This window comes from Neolamprologus multifasciatus, chromosome 10 (assembly GCF_963576455.1).
Source record: "Neolamprologus multifasciatus chromosome 10, fNeoMul1.2, whole genome shotgun sequence".
Taxonomy (NCBI): Eukaryota; Metazoa; Chordata; class Actinopteri; order Cichliformes; family Cichlidae; genus Neolamprologus; species Neolamprologus multifasciatus.
Window position 1 is genome coordinate 26401276 of NC_140448.1, and position 19365 is coordinate 26420640.

Sequence of the window (19365 nt, forward strand, 5' to 3'; positions counted from 1 at the left end):
CCTGTAACTGCTGACTTTTTTTTGTCCCTCTTTGTATGACATTCTCTTTCACAGCTCGCTTAAGAGTATGTGACCATTTACACAACAAGACGTGGGAGGTATAAAAGAAGCCTCCGCAGAGAGTCTCAGTGCTGCTTAATGGGAGCCCGGGGCCTGCCCTCAGTCCTGAAGCCTTTCACACATCTTGCTCCCTGCCTCTCCAGTTACTTCCACTGTCCTCCGGCAACAAAGACCCAACTGACTGCCCTCTCCTTCCCAGACCCTATCAGCATGGATCCACCTGAGATTTCCCCTCAGTATCTCTCCAGCATCTATGGAAATGAAGTGTCTTGTATAACCCTGTAAATGAGGCTGTACCTAATTAAAAAAGGGGGCTACAGAGTACCCAAAGTGACTGATGTTAATTCTGTAATTCTAGCTACCGCCGAGCTAAAGAGCTAGGTCTCAGACTGTGTGTGTGCTTCTGGTTTTGGTCCATAAACGCCCCCAGAGTGAGACTGTACTCCTTTGGTGAGTCTGTGTGCTCGGGTGCTCTGAGATTTAACTGTACTGAGTGAACTCTGGTAAGGCTCTAACCACAAACGAGTCCTGATCCAAAGACGACCTTCTTTTACACTTTCAGCACAAAAAACAGTCAAAACGAGAGAAACATTTTAAACTGCTGCTTCAGGTGGTGAAGGACACATTATCATTCAACCCACCCTCCAAAAACCCCCCATAAAAGCCACAGTGTTTCCCACCAAATCGTCCACCACAGACACATTTTATCATCAATTGGCACTTTGCTGCTGTTGATGACCGATCCTGCCCAAAGAGGCTTGCATTCATCCCATGAGAGCCTCTCTTTGTACACAACATTCCTCTTCTGTGGTATTTAAAACATGTCTCCAGACAGTAATTCTCTTTTGTTTTTCCACCTCTGACTTCCCCTCTCACCTTCTTGCTCTTCTTACTCTGTTTCCAGTTTCTCCCTCTCTCTCCCCCGGATTCCTCCGCTGGCCCTCCTCTCAAGTCCCCTCTCCTCCGCACCCACCCCCTGTCCCCAAACACTGATCTCAGATTAACGTGAACACTATCCCAGGTAAAGTTTGCACCTGCTTCTTTAGGCAAAGCTCCTTCCACTGATTCTCACTGATTCCCAGTTTAGGTGAGAACAAAAAAAACTCTAGCTCGCTGTTGGTTCTGCCGGTAATTCCTGCGGAGCTGGACGCGGACAAGAAGCGCTCTTCCATCAGGACATCCAGCTGCTCTTCATCACTTCGACTGCCTCTCTTTACTTCCTCCATCACTCCCTGGATGGGATACTGCTCTGTGGAGATTGCCACTAGACTAGTAAGGTGCTAGATGTTCATCTCCTGAAGGCAGGTGAGTCCATCATTTTTGTCCTTCACTCTATTTCAGTATTTTCTGAATTTATAACCTGACTGTGGTTATAACAACAAAGCTGTACTGTTTTAAATCAGCATGTTTTCATGCTGCAAATACAGACTATACCTGTATGTCACAGGAGTTATTTGGGGGGGTGAGTGCAAAAAAATAACACTTTCTATCTAAAATTGTTGGGATCATGTGTTTTCTTCTGGTGTTGATTCCAGTATTGGATTCACGTTAAAGGGTTGCAAACTTCATGAGTAAAAATGCCTGTTTTTCCCTTTATTTCCCCCCCTAAAACAACCTTAAACTCTCAAATGTAATTCTTGATTTTGACATTGCTTTATTTTCCACTTTTGGAACTGAGTACAAAAAAGCCCCTAAAAAACTGTGAGTTACATTTTGTTCACTGTTTGATCTTGACAATCATATCTATCTAAAAATCTTTATATTAATCCTCATTGAGTGAATTAACTTCTAATGTTTCTTTAATGCAACATGATTGGTCTCTTTTTGAGTGTGACCCCAGAGATAAAGAGATAAACACTCTTTAGTGTCGTGTTCGGGCTTTATCTTAATTGCCACCTCAAAAGCCACTAAAAGGACTTAATGCCAGTCAGTTGGTGAGTCACAAGAGTGAAAAGAGCAATTGTGGTTAATCTTTCTGTTAACAATGTATGATGAGAGGCTGATGACATTACAGCAGACCTCTCTCAGCAGTGCCCACTAACCTTGGCACACCTGAATACGATTTAATGTCCGCCTGAGCAGAATTCACACATTAGAGAGATTTGGGAGACGTCTCGAATTGGCCTTGCATTCGTTGTGTATCGGTTACGTGCAGAAGGTGCTGGGGCGGATTCACATAAAGATTCCCAGATCATACTAAGGTCTATTTATTGCATTAAAAATGAAAAATAACAGTTTTCTTAATTTTTGGTCGATAGCGCAGAGATGCTCCAGATTTACTTTCGTGCCATGTTGGTCGACTAGCTTTTCATAGCTTTCATTCATTCACGTATAATGAAATAAAACCATATCTTTTCATTTTAAATTATATGGTTTATAAATATTTGTATAAATGCTTCAATAAATGCACCTATATATGTCAAAACTGCTAGCCTGCAGCTACAGTGAACACTGTTTTATAAACTGAACTACCCGATGAAATATGCAAACTTTTAAACTATTTACTAGTGCCCAAACCAAGTTACTTGGAGTGGTATTAACCTCGTTTATCCATGAAGTCATTTAAATCCTATGTTTAAAACGAAACAGACACATCACTGTTAACAGTAAATTACCAAAGGGCTTACAGGGATTAGATTGTTCTTTATTAGGTGGTCATTAGAAGTAAGTAGAAGGTAAAAAGTTTTTAATGAAGCATGAAAGCTGTGCAGTTGTACCGAACGCTGGCTGGGCTATTGAAGTCTATTGAAGCCTGTGATATCTAGAGGGAACCAATTTTAGCTGTACCACTATCTAATTGATTGCTGAAATATACAGTCAGTACCTTCTTTTTGGAGTTTCATTCTAGTTTATTTAACAATTAAGATTAAATGCTATACAATGATTGTAGACTGCCAACTTGGCTGTACATCTGATTTTGCCAACAGGAAACTTGCCAAACCAGGCCCCTAAGGGCTACTCCAAGGACCTTAGCAATTCAAACCTGCTCACTTAAAGCCATTAGTGCCCCAGCGTTTATGCTCCTCTCCCTTCAGCCAACAAGACATGGATAGGTCCCAAACAGAAGTGGTAATGAGGTCCTAAGCAGCCTCGCGGCTTCAGACAGAGAGACTGTGGAGCAGAGCCGACCGGTCCTGTCAGCTGCCGGGAACTCAGGCACAGAGAGGCCTGTGGTCCACTGTTGAGGCTCACATGGGACTTTAAGGCAAATGTGATCCTGACACATTGTTCTGGCATGCATAATAGGGCCTTTTCAGGGCTCCTCATGGGAGCCCTGGGAGCCTGATTTTAAAGAAGTAACGTGACGTTGGTTCGTTGGTTCTACCTCTTCACTTCTTTTGTCTCACAGCCTTGCTTATGGGAAGTTGTCCTATGACTCATGACTTCCTGCGTTTCCATTAGCTTTAAGGAAAATGCAGCACAGATTAAGTAACACCACTTTAAAATGTGTCTCTGCTTTTTTGACAGAATGGTCAGGCCAGGCTGTCCAGTCATTCTGCTCCATATCTTCAGCATCTTTGCACACACAAGAGGTATAAGACATGCAAATATTGAGCTAGCATACCATTCTCTTCCTCAACTCTTACAATTTGATGAGCTCTTGTACATTATTTTTCAAGGTAACACTCAGGATACGCTGTATCCATATGGACCTGGCCATAGGGATCTAGAGACTCCAAAGATGGACGATGGAAGTTCTCCTGAAATTACTTTGCTCATCCCCTTTATTTTCTTCAATATCCCTTACCGCTCTATCTATGTAAGCCCTGAACTCCACAGTCCTTAAATCAATTTCTTTAAAGCTAACTAATGCTGCACCATGAAACTGAAATAAAAATCCTCTTCTTTCCTCTCACAGGTCAACAACAATGGTGTAATCTCCTTCAACGTGCAGGTTAGCCAGTTCACACCAGAGGGTTTTCCCCTGAGTGACAGCAGGTCATTTATTGCTCCACTCTGGGCAGATGTGCACAATGGCATCCGCGGAGACGTGTACTACCGGGAGACCACCGAGCCAGAAATTCTCGAAAGGGCAACACAAGATGTCCGGAAGTATTTCAAAAACATGCCCACCTTCACTGCCACATGGGTCTTTATTGCAACATGGCACCAAGTCACTTTCTATGGAGGAAGCCAGACAACTCCGGTAAAGTTTTAACTCTGGCATAGTTTGAATTCTGGTCATTCACTTCCACCAGTATGTGGATAGGAACTGGCTGATCAAAAGGGAAAAATATGCCCCACGTGCATCTGCTTCATCTTCATCTGCTGTATTTCTCATGTGTACACAGACTTTGGTACTGTATATAAATGTGTGAGCCTCAATAATTGCCACCTGGTTGCCATATATGATTCAAACACACTCATTATAAGAACTAACATGCCATTCAGACATAATGCTATACACGTGTGTTTGAGGATATTTTATGGTCCCTATGCAATTTTCTTTACCATCCCAAAGAAAATGAGGAAGATAAAATAATGTAAATACGTTAGGTTAAGTGTTATTTGTAGCTATATTGTATTTTTTTGTTAGATGCATGTAGTTTACTTAGCTTAGCTTGCTATATTTTACTTTAGACTTCTCAAATCTAGCCAACATCTCTTTCTGGACAAGTAAACAGTTATTTTGCAATTTAAATGTAATTAATGTGTTTTGGGTGGTTTAGCTGCAGAGTGAATTACTAATTCGAAAGCTTACAATTCATCCCCAGCTCACCAAACATGTCTGTAGGATCCATAGCAACGGCCATGAAGTGGCAGACCACGTAAAGTTACAGAGCAGTGTCACAAACTGTGTAACAATCGCCAACGCTCTGATGACTCAGTAAATGCAGAGCTTCAAATCGCCATTAACATCAGCACAAAAACTGTCACTGGGAACTTCATTCAGTGGATGAGCAGCTCCTGTTTGTGTGTTGGTGATCCACTACTTTAGTCCATATAGTATATGTGCAAAAGGGGCTCATGCAATAAAACCTGCACCACTCAATAATGTTTTTAACCAGCCAACATTGCCTTTTTCTATCACATGAATGGGTTTTTGTATAGATAACACATTAATACAAATTGAATTATGAGGCAGGAGCAAAAGTTAAACAAAACCTTTTCAGGTTTATTTATTAATAGTTTATCAGTTTAACTACAAAGCAACTCACTACATTCTTCTATTTGTGTGGCAGAAAGCTATCCATGATTAACCCACCAAGTTGAAAATCTACTCGTTTTTGGCAGTTAGTGGGTAGTTATTTCAGACCCTGTGTGTGTCTGTGTGTATGTGAAGCAAAACGACTGCTGTGTGTATGAATGGTTGAAAGTAGCTTGTTGTGTCAAGCTATGTTAATGGTTAATAAGGTTAGATAAGTGCCATATGAGAGATCACTTTTTAGAGAAACGCATAAGAAAATATCCAGGAAGTTTTCAACTGTTTCAGTTTGTAACAAGGTGGGCAATTCTCATCACTGTACAGAGCAACATAATTTTAAAATGACGCTAAATCAGGAACAGGTTTTTTGTATTGAAGTTTCCTGTCTATTTTGTGGATGTTAATTACATGGAAAAAAAAAAAGATTTTCATCCATTATACATTTGTTTAGTGTACATTCACTTTTCTTCTTTCTTAAAATCTTTTTAATCTTGTTGTTTGATTTAAAGGTGAACACGTTCCAAACTGTACTCATCTCAGATGGCGTGGCATCCTTCAGTATGTTCAACTACGGCGAAATCACATGGAGCACAGGAACAGCCAGTGGTGGAGATCCATTAACAGGATTGGGCGGTACAACAGCTCAGGTATTCTCACTGTGCCTCCTAATTTCATAAGGACAATAAGGCTTTTCGTATACAGAAATGATCCTCTGGACATTCAATCTGATATGCCTCACAACTCTCCCCTTTTCAGTCAGGTTTTAATGGTGGAGATATTGGCCATTTCTTCAACCTGCCGGGATCGCGGTCAAATGATGTAGTGAACATTGAACAAACAACTAATGTAAATATTCCTGGGCGCTGGTTCTTCCGTGTAGACACTGAGCTGATTAATCCTGCCAATGGCTGCAGCTACAATGGCAAGTCAAACATCAAACACTGATAATGTGCATGCAGGCTGACTCTTTGCAAAGAATTCTTCACTAAAATGAGTCCGTGAAATGCTACTTTGTTCTACATCCTTTCCAGGCCGTTACTACAGACGGGGAGAGATCTTTTGGCTGTCTGACAGATGCTCACAGCGGTGTCGCTGCCTCGACATCAATAATGAGGTGCAGTGTCAAGAGGCTCCGTGTGGGCAGCTTGAAACCTGTGAGCAGCTGGAAGGAGCCTTTTACTGCCAGCCCACTCGCACCAGCACTTGCGTGGTATTCGGAGACCCCCACTATCACACCTTCGATGGCTTCCTCTATCACTTCCAGGGGACCTGCTCCTACCTGCTGGCTCGGCCCTGCTGGGAGGTAGCAGGGCTGCCCTTCTTCAGTGTGGAGGCCAAAAACGAGAACCGTGGAGCTGCCTCTGTTTCCTGGCTTAGAGACGTCACAGTGGAGGTGTATGGTCACCGAGTTACGCTGCCAAAAGGAAGTTTTGGAACAGTCCAGGTGAGAATCTATGGATACAGAAGGTAAGCACATAGCTGCTTTCCTCCTGGATACATTGTCCAGATATTGGTTAATGATTTCTATCTGTTCCCTTACCAAAACATCCTTTTTTCTCTCTTTAGGTGGATGGCTTGGTGAAGACTTTACCAGTCCAACTCCAGCTTGGTGCTGTCAGGGTGTACCAATCTGGGGTTGCCATTGCTTTAGAAACTGATTTTGGACTCTTGGTAACTTACGATGGCCAACATTACGCATCCATCTCCCTACCCAGCTCCTACTTCAACAACACTTGTGGCCTTTGCGGCAACTATAATGATGACCCTGCCGATGATCCTGTACTACCTGATGGCACTCTGGCAGAAAGCGTAGTGGAGCTGGGAGGCAGCTGGAGAGCAGAGGACACAGACTGGAGGTGTACAGATGGATGTGCACAGAACTGCAGCATGTGTGACCCTCTTGTAGAAGCTTTCTACTTTCGGCCTGACTACTGTGGGTTAATTAACAAAACTGATGGACCATTCAGGGACTGCAGAGCTGTTGTGGATCCTACAGCCTTTGTGTACAGCTGCGTTTATGATATGTGCAGCAACAAGGATAACATCACTACTCTATGCCAGGCCATCCAGGCCTATGCTCTGGCTTGTCAGGCCCTTGGTGTCACAATACGACCTTGGAGATCTCGCACCTTCTGTGGTGAGATTCAGTTTGCTTAATGCTAAATTTGACATGAAAGCACTTATCTGCCATATGAAATCAGAATTAATTTCTTCTCCGTTATTGTTTCTTAGATTGGTCTTGTCCAGACTTCAGCCAGTATCAAGTGTGCACAAGCGCCTGTCCAGCTTCCTGCTCAGACCTCACCGCTCCCTTGTACTGTGCTCATCCTTGCACTGAGGGCTGCCAGTGTGACCCAGGCTATGTTCTCAGTGGCAGCCGCTGTGTACAGCGTGAAGACTGTGGCTGTGAGCATAATGGCCTCTATTACCCTCTTAATGCGACTTTCTGGGTAGGTCCCAGCGGTGAAGAAGGAGAATGTACCCTCCGGTGTACCTGTGGGCCTGCTGGGGAAGTTTCTTGTTTCAATGAGTCCTGTAAGGAGGGTGAGGTGTGTAAGGCAGAGGTTGGCCTGCTGGGTTGCTACCCTCGAAGAGAAGGGGTTTGCTCAGTCACCCAAAACTCAGTGACATCCTCCTTCGATGGCACCTTCCTGTCGTTCCCAGATGACAGCTCTTATTACTTACTGAAGCTGTGCGCTCCAGTGCCAGCCAATGGCTCGATGGTGGAGGTGAAGCTAGGTCGGCGGTTGGTCAACAAAGGGCCTGCTTGGAAAAGACCTGTGGTAGTTACACTAGCTAACTTGGAGGCACAGATGGGAGGGTTGGATTTTGATACAGTCAAGGTTAGTATTTCTTCATGAAAAGTAAAAATCTTGTAGGGTTTTTTTTTTTTTGACAACTAGGAAAATAGCAGAGTGGAGACTTCTGCACTGCCGCAAGTATATGAACAGATTTGCTTTTATTGAAACTGAAAACGCTGGAATTGTGATTTAGGTAGAGGTCTAAGCTGAAAAAAACTAATTCAAACCCAAGCATAAGCAGTAGCAATAGAAATAAACAGCAAAAATAAATGCATTAATTATTTTTATCAGCCAGCAATGGTCATCCGGTAAACAAATGAACACAACCACAGTGGGACTACAAGCCAGTCAAGCCTACATCTACTATGAGTCCCATATCTGGAAAAATAGGAAACGTAGCAACAGAAAGAGGGTCCTGGAATAAAATCTGTACCAAATCAAAAATGCGGATCACAAAGAATGCCATTTTCTTACCAGATTGGCCAGGTCCAGTGCTCCAGTTGCCAGCAGAGTGGTGGTGGAAACTGTGCTACTGTTGGCCAAAGACAAAGGAAAAAGATTTGTGGATATAATGAAGGAGGATATATATGCATGAGGTTGTTTTGACAGATTAATAAACTAGAGATGAGGTGAGATGGCAGCAGATAATCCACTGCAAAGACCCCTAAAAGGAGCAGCTAAAAGAGGAAGAAGTCGTAGTGTTAACAAATGGGTTGTTAAAAGAGGTTGTATGTGGCTAACAGTTAAAGCTGTTTGGAAAATGAATAAGTTGTCTGAAGTGCTTGGGAAATGGTTGCATTAGCAATGTAAACTATTAGCTAACACTATGAATGAACAAATTAATTGCTAAAATGGCTATCTGCAAATTAAAAAAACAACGCACCAATATTTTAACTAAAGGAATACTAGCTAGCTAGCTAGCTAGCTAGCTAAAATGAACTGGAAGTTGTTAGGTAAAAGAAATAGATAAAAGGCCTCCATTATCTTACGACTGAGAAAACTTTGTTTTAGCATATTATATTAATGCTTACAGAACAATAAAATTGTTGAAGAATTCTTTAAATAACAGAAATAGGAAAAAAAGATGCTCTTACTATCTGTGCACAGAGGTTTTCTGGAAATTCTGATCCAGGGAGCTGATTGGTCACCAGGCAGTGAATTCATATCTTCTGATTTTCTGATCTCTAATCTCAAACATAATCTGCCCCCAAGTAGGTTATGTCTTCAACTTTAGTCACAAAATCTTGCTTCATAGTACACATCTCTGCTGTCTGTGTTGCTCAAAAATGTTAGTTTATTAGCCTATTCAAACCTAAAAATGGAAAAATGTATCTAACTTTAGCATCTGTTGACACAATAGTTATATATTTATTTTTAAAACTGTAATGCCAAAAAGACAATTGAACTTAAATCAGAAAGGTTCCAGTGATAAAGACCTCCATACTCATAAAACACAATAATCACAACTGCAAATACTGACCTTGATTTCAAAGGAAAAAAATTAAAAACTTAACAAGAGGGTTTTTTTTTTTTAAATAAATGGACCAGACTTACTAACAGTTAAATTTAAAACAAAAATGCCTGACAGCTTTATGAAGCGCAAAACATCTGAACTCATAACAAATGACTTAACAGTGAAACTGTGACTGTTTGTCACAGTTGTAAAAACTAGTTTAGAATTTACCGTTATGTCAAGAATAAAGTTGCTGTTGTGCCACATTAATAAACAAGAGAGCAGCTCTCTTTCTTTGGAGGTGTAATCGTTGGACGCTATGAAACTGCAGAAATTTAATAAACTCAAACAGCCAGAAGCAAAGAACACAACTATGTTTGCAGTCCACAATCTCTCTCCAGTCATTAGAGAGCCTCATTAAAAGAAAAAAAAATGTTTGAGCTGAACAAGGCTGATGTTAAGACTTAAAAATGATCTCAGCATATCATCATTTTTGTTTGCTTTTAATCACCTGTAATAGGCTTGAGATTTGTTTGAGGCAATATGAGAGTGTGACCATAAAAGCATGTCTCAGACATTAGAAGTCTGAAAACTGCCATCTGATTTTGGCATTTATTAAACTAACTAGCTCACATAAATGCACTTTGGAACATGAACGGTTTTTTAATGAAGGCCTTCTTGAGTCCAATGAAAATGAGGCTTGGAACCACCTGAATATATTTCACTTTTTTATTTTGCAGGTGAATGGTGAACTAGTGTTGCTCCCATACGTCCATCCAATGGAGACAATGATGATCTACAGAGCGCCGGGCAATGCAACAGTGGTGGAGTCCCGTGGTCTGCTTCGTGTCCACTACACACATCAAGGATTCCTCAATATCTCCCTTTCAACCCTCTTCTACAATGTTACTTGTGGTCTTTGTGGTGTTTTCAATAGCAATGCAACCGATGACCTTCGCCTACCCAATGGACGCCAGGCAGAGTCAATCGAACAGTTCACAGACGGCTGGCGCTCCATTGCTGATGATATTACCTGCAACGGTGACTGCGACGACCTGTATCGCATGTGCACAGACTTACGTCTTTATCAGAGCCCTTGGATGTGCGGCAATATCAACGACCCCGGGAATAGTTCCTTTCTTGCGTGTCACTCAGTGGTTAACCCCTCGCCATTCTTCAGGAACTGTTTGTATAACATGTGCGTGAGGGAAGGGAACCGCTCAGCCCTGTGTTCTTCGCTGCAGGCTTACGCCACCGCCTGTCAGGATGCTCAAGTAGGACTTGCTTCATGGAGGAGCACCACCAACTGTCGTGAGTAACCGTTTTGGCTATTACATCTATATAAAAGATGGACCATTACGTCAACCATTGGCTAGTGAGGGCCTGTTGTCAGGTCTCAAACTGAGCATTTTCCCTGGCGAGCTTGTTGTTTTGAAAGGCCATGTTACAAACAGCGGGAAATGACTGTAAAATCAAGGCTTCCCCTAAACTATACACTGCATCATCTTCCATTTTTAGGCTAACAGGGACCATAAACTTAGTCCAGATGACTTCATAGCAGCAGCTGAGGCCATAAACATATAAAAGTGATTACTTAAGGCACAAATGAAGGGCACTGAAGGAAATTTTTCTATAGATTTTCACACAGCTGGATTTCTTGTTGAAATCAGAGCAGTCACCTTTTGCTGGTCATTAGAAAGATCAGCAAGTTGTCGATTATCAAACTTTTCTCTGTAGATCCAAAACAGAGATGCATAGACGGACTAAATCTAATAATTAAGTAATTAAAGTTTATTTATAAAGGCTTTTCACAGACAAGCAGTCAAAAGATGTAATCAAAATAAATAAACACTGGGATGAAGCATAATAGAAAAGCAATAGCAATACAAAATCAAGTTAAGATCGCTTTTTAAAGAAGTCCACAGAGTCAGCTAATTGCAGTTGGGCTGGGAGACTGTTCCAAAGTCTTGGTGTCACAGATTGCAAGGTCTTTAATGCTATGGTCTTTAGTGTCTATAGTAAAAATCTGGTATAAATAACCTGCAGTGTGTCCAGACTATTTACCCCCAAACACATAAAAATGAATTCTAAAGTCTTCTAGGACTTTGCCAAAACTCCGCAAGAAATAGGCATTACTAGCTAGCGGCCAAGCTTCTTATTAATCCATAATAGATCAGGGAATCTGAAGAATATCTCAGCTGCCATAGGACATGGAGCAGGGTACACCCTGGACAGGTCACCAGTCCTTCGCAGGACTGAGAGAGAGAGACAGCTATGCACACTTACTTTGAAACCTAGGGCCAATTTACAATCACCAATTAACCCAATGTGCACGTGTTTGTGAGAGACAGCCAGTAAATTCAACACGGAAAAGCTCCAAGCTGCATTAGAAACCAGGACCCTTTTTTGCTGTGAAACGACAGTGCTAACTACTGCACCACTGTTCCACCCGTTTGTTGTTTAAAAAACGAATTTAAAAAGTTAAATTCATATTTTTTTAAACAACAAAGGCTGATCATGACTTTAAAAAAGTATTAAAAAAGAGAAAAAGGCTAAAAACCAAAAATAAACACAGTAAAAACATAGTCTTGCTGATGGGCTCTGAGTTATCAGAGCACAACAATGTATAATGTGTCTTGAAAACACATTTAACCCTCCTGTTTATTGTAAGTTATTATTGAGTTTTACCTCCAGCACTGTTGAAAACTTTGTTCCAGTAACAATAATAATAATGCGACTGGGTATTTTCATATATTTTGCATGAGAATTCTAAAAGTGGATTGTCCCAAAAGGAAAAACTCCCTTTTAACAGGAAGAAACCTCCAGCAGAACCAGACTCGGAGAGGGGCGGCAATCTGGTTGGGGTGAGGGATGGGAGGCAGAATAAAATATACGCTGTGGAGAGCCAGAGATTATTAATAACTAATGATTAAATGCAGAGTGGTGTATAAACACGAAGAGAGCGAAACGAAGTGCGTGAAGATGAAAAACACTCAGTGCATCATGGGAAGCGTCCATGAGCCGCGGTCTACTGCAGTATAACTAAGCAAGGGTTGAGGGACACCTGATTCAGCTCAAACTATAAGTTTTCTTTAAAAAAATCCCAACAATAACTTAACCTAATATTTAAATATTTAATTTCCTCTGTAGCAATGGTCTCTAGATTCTTTCTATCATCTCACTTGTTTGGAGCTGTTGTTTTATCTTGTCAGAAGGAAAGTAAAACTGGAACCAGTTACAGTGATTTTGTATTGTGACTGTGATACACAGTGTATTTTGTACTACACATACAGAGGATAACATAAAAACACATGTAAGATATTTGACTGAACGTTGGCTTAAGTCTTGCTCTCCCCGACCTTCACTCTTCTTCAGCTCTTCCCTGTCCAGAGAACAGTCACTTTGATGAGTGCACCAGCGCCTGCCCTTTGACCTGTGCCAACTTGGACGAACCCGAAGAGCCGTGCCCCCTGCCTTGTCAGGAGGGGTGTCAGTGCGAAGACGGCTTTGCGCTGCGGGATGGCCTGTGCGTGGCGCGCAGAGATTGTGGCTGCATCTACCACAGGCGTCAGCTGGCCACCAACCAGACTTTCTGGACAGACTGGGAGTGCCAGGAGCGCTGCTACTGCAATGGCTCTGACAACGCCGTATACTGTCAGCTCGCGCCGTGTCACCCTGAGGAGTACTGCCAGGAGAATGACGGCCTGTATTTCTGCCAGCCGCGCTCTGAGGCTTTGTGTGTGGCAGCTGGCTATGGACATTTTTTGCCATTTGGCGGAGTGCCGTTCGAGCTGCAGAGCTCTTGCACTCTCAGGATGGTCACCACCAGATGTGGGAGGGGGAACATGGCGCACGTACCCATCACCAGAACTTTTCCTCCATTTAAACTGGCGGTTCGTAACGAGGACAGAGACACGAGCCAAGCAATTTGGGTGAGGGGCTTTGTGCTGGAGGTTTACGAGTATGAAATTGAAGCATCTCGAAGCTACAGAAACACTGTCACGGTAAGCATTAGGTTGATATACGAGAATGTCTGTGCAATGAGGTAATCTTCAACAGACTTTATTTTTTTGCATGCCCTGTGAAGGTCGAAGTTATTGCATTTGTGAGGACATGTTATTTCTAATCAAGCCGATAGAATAACCAGGCAGAGGGTGAATTCCTCTTTGATTGGCTTAAGGTGGATCTAATTTCAATGGGCATCTTTTATCGGGCTGGATTTGGCTCAGACGAAACCTCGACCCTGAGCGACATTTGGACCAGGTTCACAAAGCGACTAAAAGATCTGAGGAGCAACATAGATGACACATCCACCCACACACTCGCTCACACACCCTTCTTTCTTTAATTTTCTCCGTTTCGCTCTCGCTCTGACAATTATACTGAGAGGAATTCACAGACACTCTTTCAGTCAGTCTTAATAGTAGCTGTTCACCACCTGGGCTTCCCCACATACTTGGAAAATATACAAGTCATTTAGATTAGAGACTTGAACTTCTGTTTCTAGAAGTTGCTCCTGTATGAATAATTTTATGTTAGTTGGGATTTTATATTAAATCTTTAACCAGTTTTACATGATTTCTCTCTTCACTCAGGTGAATAAGGAGCGACTGTACCTTCCCCTGAAGCTGGGCCCAGGAAAGGTCAACATCTTCACCTTTGGCATGCACCTCATTTTGGAGACAGACTTTGGCCTGAAGGTGGCCTTTGACTGGAACACTCTCCTGCTCTTGACTTTACCCCGCGACCTCTACAACTCCACCTGTGGCCTTTGCCAGGGCGTGCCTCTGTCCCCACCCACTCTTTCCACTACCGACTGGGGCATGACCTGGGCGGAGAGGGACACCTTCTGCCAGGTGGGCTGCGGTGATTCCTGCCCGCGCTGTGGCCTCGGAGAGAAAAGCTCCCTAAACGACACCCCTCTCATGGTGGCTGATGCCAACATGAACGCTGGGAGCGACGATGAAGCAAATGGAGTCAGCACTGGCATACGTTTCCACATCGGTGACGGGCTCTATGTGTTTGTGGAGCCCGAGGCAGTGAGGCTGTGTGGGTTACTTGTTGACCGGGGAGGCGTGTTTGCACGGTGTCACAGCAAGGTGGCGCCAGCGTTCTTTTATCAAAGCTGCCTCCAGGACACCTGCTTGGATCAGGGAGCTCAGGATACGATCTGTAACTGGCTGCAGATCTATGCCAGCACCTGTCAGACCCAGGGGGTGCATGTCACCGACTGGAGGAGCGACACACCGTGTGGTGAGGAGATGTTTTTGTAGAGTTTTTCCCAATGTGTTATCACAAGATGTATTCTCCTTCTTAAAGTCACAGGCACCTTTTTAAGTTTCAGGTTTGTGTGCACCATTACTGGAGAGAATCTATCATTAAAATTAAGGCCAGTTTAAATGAATAATATTTACACGGACGTAGCTAGAAACCAGTGCCCTATGAGCAGCACTTGGAGACAGTGGGGATAAAAAAAAATGAGAGAAAAAATTTAATAATAGCATATGAATGTGTGATGGCTGTAAGCTGGGAAGTAGAGGTGAAGTGCATCATGGGAGTTCCTCCAGCCAGCCTGAGTCTGAGAATCTGGGAACCTACAGGCTATTATGCTGACTTAGCTGGTATAACCACCAGATAAAATCCAAATAAAAAAGGTAAAACTTTGTCAGCAGATAATAGATATCTGATGCATTTCAGCATGTACCATCCCTGTTTTGCTCCCCACATAGATTGTTTATCTGCATGCAAGGGAAGCTTGCAAATGGACACCAGAAAACTTGTAGCACCAAAACCTTTTTTTCTTGCCTGCAGAGATTAATTGCAGAAGAAGTAAGGAATGGTTTACACTCACCTGATCCAATCCTAACTATTAAGTTAAGTTTAAAGAGAGTTTCTGCTCCATGAATCCAGACTTGGAGCTGGTTCCAGAAGCCTGGTAGCTGAAGCATCTGCCTCTAGGAAAAATAGACTGTGTGTTGTGAAGAAGCGACAGCGTGTCATCATTAATGGCTGTTTTAATCAAAGAAAGTAGCTCATCTGAAAAATATCAGAGAGATATGTAGATAATTACCAGAAATGCACCCACCCACCTTATGCAGGTTTAAGATAAAATCATTAAAACCACAAATTGTAATTTTTAAGTTGTGTTTGTATATATATTCTATAAGGAAATGAGCTACATCATCATAATTATTGCATTTAAAACTGCATTTATATGGAATAGGTCCTTATTTTGGATGTTTTCTCTAAGCAGGGATTAACCAGGTTTGAAGTCCACCTCAACTTTCTTACACTCCGAAATAATAAATAATATAATAATATGGATAAAATATATTTTACCCAAAGGGCCAAACAACTGCTGCACATCTGCATGAGCTCTTGACATGGCCACCTGTTTCTTACCCCTAAACACTAAAGATTTATTAACACCACAAACATTTTCAGAGTGGAGTTAGTGCCACTGTTAGCTAATATCTTTGCCAACCTGCCTGCTCCCAGTCCAGAGCTGTCCACCTAACAGCCATTACTCCAGTTGCATGTCAGTTTGCCCGCCCCAGTGTGCACCAGCCCGCGGCCAGAGGGACTGCAGCCAGGACTGCGTGGAGGGCTGCCAGTGCGACCAGGGCTACGTGCTCAACGGCAAGAGCTGCATCCTTTCTCAGAACTGTGGCTGCTATACCGATGGCACATACTATGAGGTCAGTCTCCCACCAAGCTGTGTGTGCATGAATATATTATAAATGTTTAAATGTCTGGGTTATTTTGTGCAGTAGAAATATAGAAAGTATATAGAAAACATTAAACTAGACCTTTCTGGATCTATCAGTAAGTGCAACCATTAAGCTCTTAAAGTCCAAAATAAGTTGGAAGTTGCATGTAACCTTGGTTAAAACACTATTTGCAAATATAAAATCTTAAGAGTTTTTCTTTATTTTAGCCCAAGCAGCTTTTTTGGAACGCCGACTGCACCAAACGCTGCCAGTGCATCGGACGAAACCTGATTCAGTGCAATCCAAGGCGATGCAAGGCAGAGGAGGAGTGCACCCTCCGGTACGGGGTTCGGGGCTGCTTTGCCCGCCGCTCCCAGCACTGCGTGGCATCAGGCGGCGGAGTGTTCAGGACATTCGACGGGGCATCGCTGCGACTGCCGGCCTCGTGCTCCTTCGTCCTGTCCACAAACTGTCACAAGCTGCCCGACCTCTCTTTCCAGCTCATTGCCAACTTTGATAAATGGAGCACGCCCAACCTCACCACCATCTCGCATGTCTACCTGTATATAAATGAGGAGAATATACTCATCTCTGGCAGCACTGTCAAGGTAAGAGGCTAGGTGAAGTAACGCTAAAGATAAGCATAAAGAGAGGCCACACACTGTGTAGCTGTCTAACTCTGTGACTTTGACACGTGCACGTTTATCCCAGGATTACTTGAATCATGTTTCTTATGGTTTCTCTTCTTAAATGTAACAAGTTGTTTGAGTGAAACAATATTGAAGATAAGTTGTATTGGAAATGAGTATAATGGATATATTCTGCAAAGAATGTGAAATATACCAGGTAGGAGAAAAAGAGGGAAGAGAAGATTTGTGGATGCAGTGAAGGAGGACATGCATGTTGGTGTGACAGTGGAGGATGCAAGGGATAGGGTGAGATGATCAGCTGTGCCGACTTCCTAAAGGAAGTAGCCAAAAAGAAGAAAATCATTTACTTTAGTTTTTAGTAAACTTCCTCTGTAGCTTAGTGTCCTGGGTTGTTGGTTGTTGCTAGGCAGCCAGGTTCTGAGGAAAAAATAACCAGTTTTTGCAACTTTGCCCTAAGAAAGCTACTTTCAGCTACGTGCTTATTCATAAGCAGTCGTCACAGATCCAAAGGGGATTTGTTTATCTCTCCAGGATCGAACTGGGGATCGTTTACTTGTTAACTGAACGAGTAAATAACTACACGATGGAGCCACTTTGCACTGACTGTTGCTGTTGGACAAGTTTGTTTTACTTTTTTCCATATTTGACATTAATTTCTGTATCTTTTCTTTTTTTCATCAGTGTCGTGATCTGAGAAGATGATTTTAAAGCATTATCGGTCATTACCTGTGTTTCTGAATCATTGTATAACATTAAATATATAAAATCATGGGATGCCACTTTATTCAAACTGGTGTTTCAACCAGTTAAATGTTAAATGTTATTTATGTTTTGTTTTTTTCTTCTCTGTGGTCACATTTAGAGATCAAACTCTCCCACCCTTTCTGTGCACCTTTGGTGCCGACCAAATCAGCATGCCTAGATTACCTTCGTTACCAAGACGACACTGTGACCAAAAAAAGAAAAATATGATTATGGGATAATTGTACATGTTGAAACATAGTCAAAGATAGTTGTAACAGGTTATTAACTTTACACAGAAATATGCAGCCAACAACTTGGCCACATTATGGAGTGGCTGTAGCTCAGGCGGTAGAGCAGGTCAAGGTTGGTGGTTCGATTCCTGGCTTCCTCTAGTCTGCATGCCAAATATCGTTGGGCAAGATATTAACCCCATGTTGTGTATGAATGTTACATAGGCACTAACAAAAGTTCTTGTGTGATTGGGTGAATGAATTAGTTGTATAAAGCACTTTGAGTGCTCAGATAGAGTAGAAAAGCACTCTATAAGAACCAGTCCATTTACCATTAGAGACCATAAAGTGACTAAAACCATCACACTATGAAATGGACACTCTATATACCGAGGTTATTTTTTTTGCTTTTCATTTGCACCACTGCTTCTTCCTCTTTTAATCCTGCTTTAATAGAAAAATTGCCTCCCTCAGGAGATTTCTCCTTTTTGTTTATGTGATCGAGTTACTTTGTACTGGCCATATGGCTGCGGTCAAAGGCGCTTTAATCAACCTCAACAAACAGATTGGATTCAAGTCTCTCTTTCTTTCCCAAATACTTGAAAAAGTTCCTGCAGCCCAATTTACCAATTACCTTGGCACTAATAGCCTATTATATCTCCTCCAGCTCTGGACTTAGGCCATGTCAGTCAGCTGTAAGTGCAGTCACAGAGGTAGCTAATGACTGATTGCTTTAAACTGCAGCTCCCACTGAGTCTTAATCCTGCCTGATTTGAGTGCGCCAACATTAACATTCATTAATTTTATCGACTGCCTTAAGAAGCATGTTGGCGTTAGTTCTAATGCCCCGAAGAGGCTCAGTCACAATCTTTGCTTCGGACTGTCTCTGTTCTTTTGTTTTATCCTAACAGCCAATCTTTGTATAAGAATGAAATCAGCTTATACCAATGACAGCCCAATTTTGTTTCCCACTCATAGGTGATCATGTTTAAGCTTCAATGTCAGTAACATGGCAATGTATTTATGTTAATATAACATATATAATGAGAAAAACATGGGGAATGTACATCTTTGATTGTCTTGCAGAGGTTTTAAAACGCTGCCACATGGTGTTACCACTACTCATGCTATTATATACTCATTTTCACACATGCAGCCCTAAACTACAGGAAACAAAGTTTTCTTAAACTACCTGGGCTATATCTTTTAACTTCTTACTCAGATATTCTATCTTAAGGTTTGCAAGCCCCATACTTAAAAAAACAAAACAAAACATGCTTAACATGAGCTGTTAGTTGTAAAGCTAATATTATATAAATGATTTAGAAATTATCAAAAAATGCATTACTTGCATTTGGCTTCTTAGAGATGCTGTCTTTAGGACATAATGGATATCAGTTAGTGCTGACAATACATTTTACCCAGCATTACCCCTCCTAAATCCCCAAATGTAAGCAGAAAAGGCATCTAAGTAGGAGTGCCTCCTGGATTTAAAATGGTTTAGTTTGAGGTGCTCTGTAGTTCAACAGTCCTTCAATATGTTTAATTTTTAACTGTATAAACAGAAATAT

General features: G+C 42.0%; 1 protein-coding gene and 1 long non-coding RNA gene across 2 annotated transcripts in view; one reads left to right on the top strand and one right to left on the bottom strand.

Annotated features, from left to right (window-relative positions):
* Positions 1 to 3479: 3479 nt before the first annotated feature.
* tecta (tectorin alpha) overlaps positions 3480 to 19365 on the top strand; it is a 35223-nt gene continuing 19337 nt past the window's right edge. Inside the window, exons 1-13 of the mRNA XM_085173702.1 lie at positions 3480 to 3593; positions 3681 to 3820; positions 3920 to 4207; positions 5716 to 5853; positions 5963 to 6128; positions 6238 to 6650; positions 6773 to 7343; positions 7439 to 8049; positions 10201 to 10771; positions 12836 to 13464; positions 14056 to 14713; positions 15959 to 16158; positions 16398 to 16778. Of these exons, the coding sequence (XP_085029828.1) occupies positions 3506 to 3593; positions 3681 to 3820; positions 3920 to 4207; positions 5716 to 5853; positions 5963 to 6128; positions 6238 to 6650; positions 6773 to 7343; positions 7439 to 8049; positions 10201 to 10771; positions 12836 to 13464; positions 14056 to 14713; positions 15959 to 16158; positions 16398 to 16778 (4854 nt within the window). The 5' untranslated portion in view covers positions 3480 to 3505. The remainder of the gene's footprint in view (positions 3594 to 3680; positions 3821 to 3919; positions 4208 to 5715; positions 5854 to 5962; positions 6129 to 6237; positions 6651 to 6772; positions 7344 to 7438; positions 8050 to 10200; positions 10772 to 12835; positions 13465 to 14055; positions 14714 to 15958; positions 16159 to 16397; positions 16779 to 19365) is intronic.
* Positions 7867 to 10256, bottom strand: LOC146510387 (uncharacterized). Its single transcript, XR_014876294.1, has 3 exons — positions 9102 to 10256; positions 8482 to 8539; positions 7867 to 7969 (listed from the first exon to the last, which is right to left on the bottom strand). It is a non-coding gene; the product is annotated as an uncharacterized LOC146510387 (long non-coding RNA).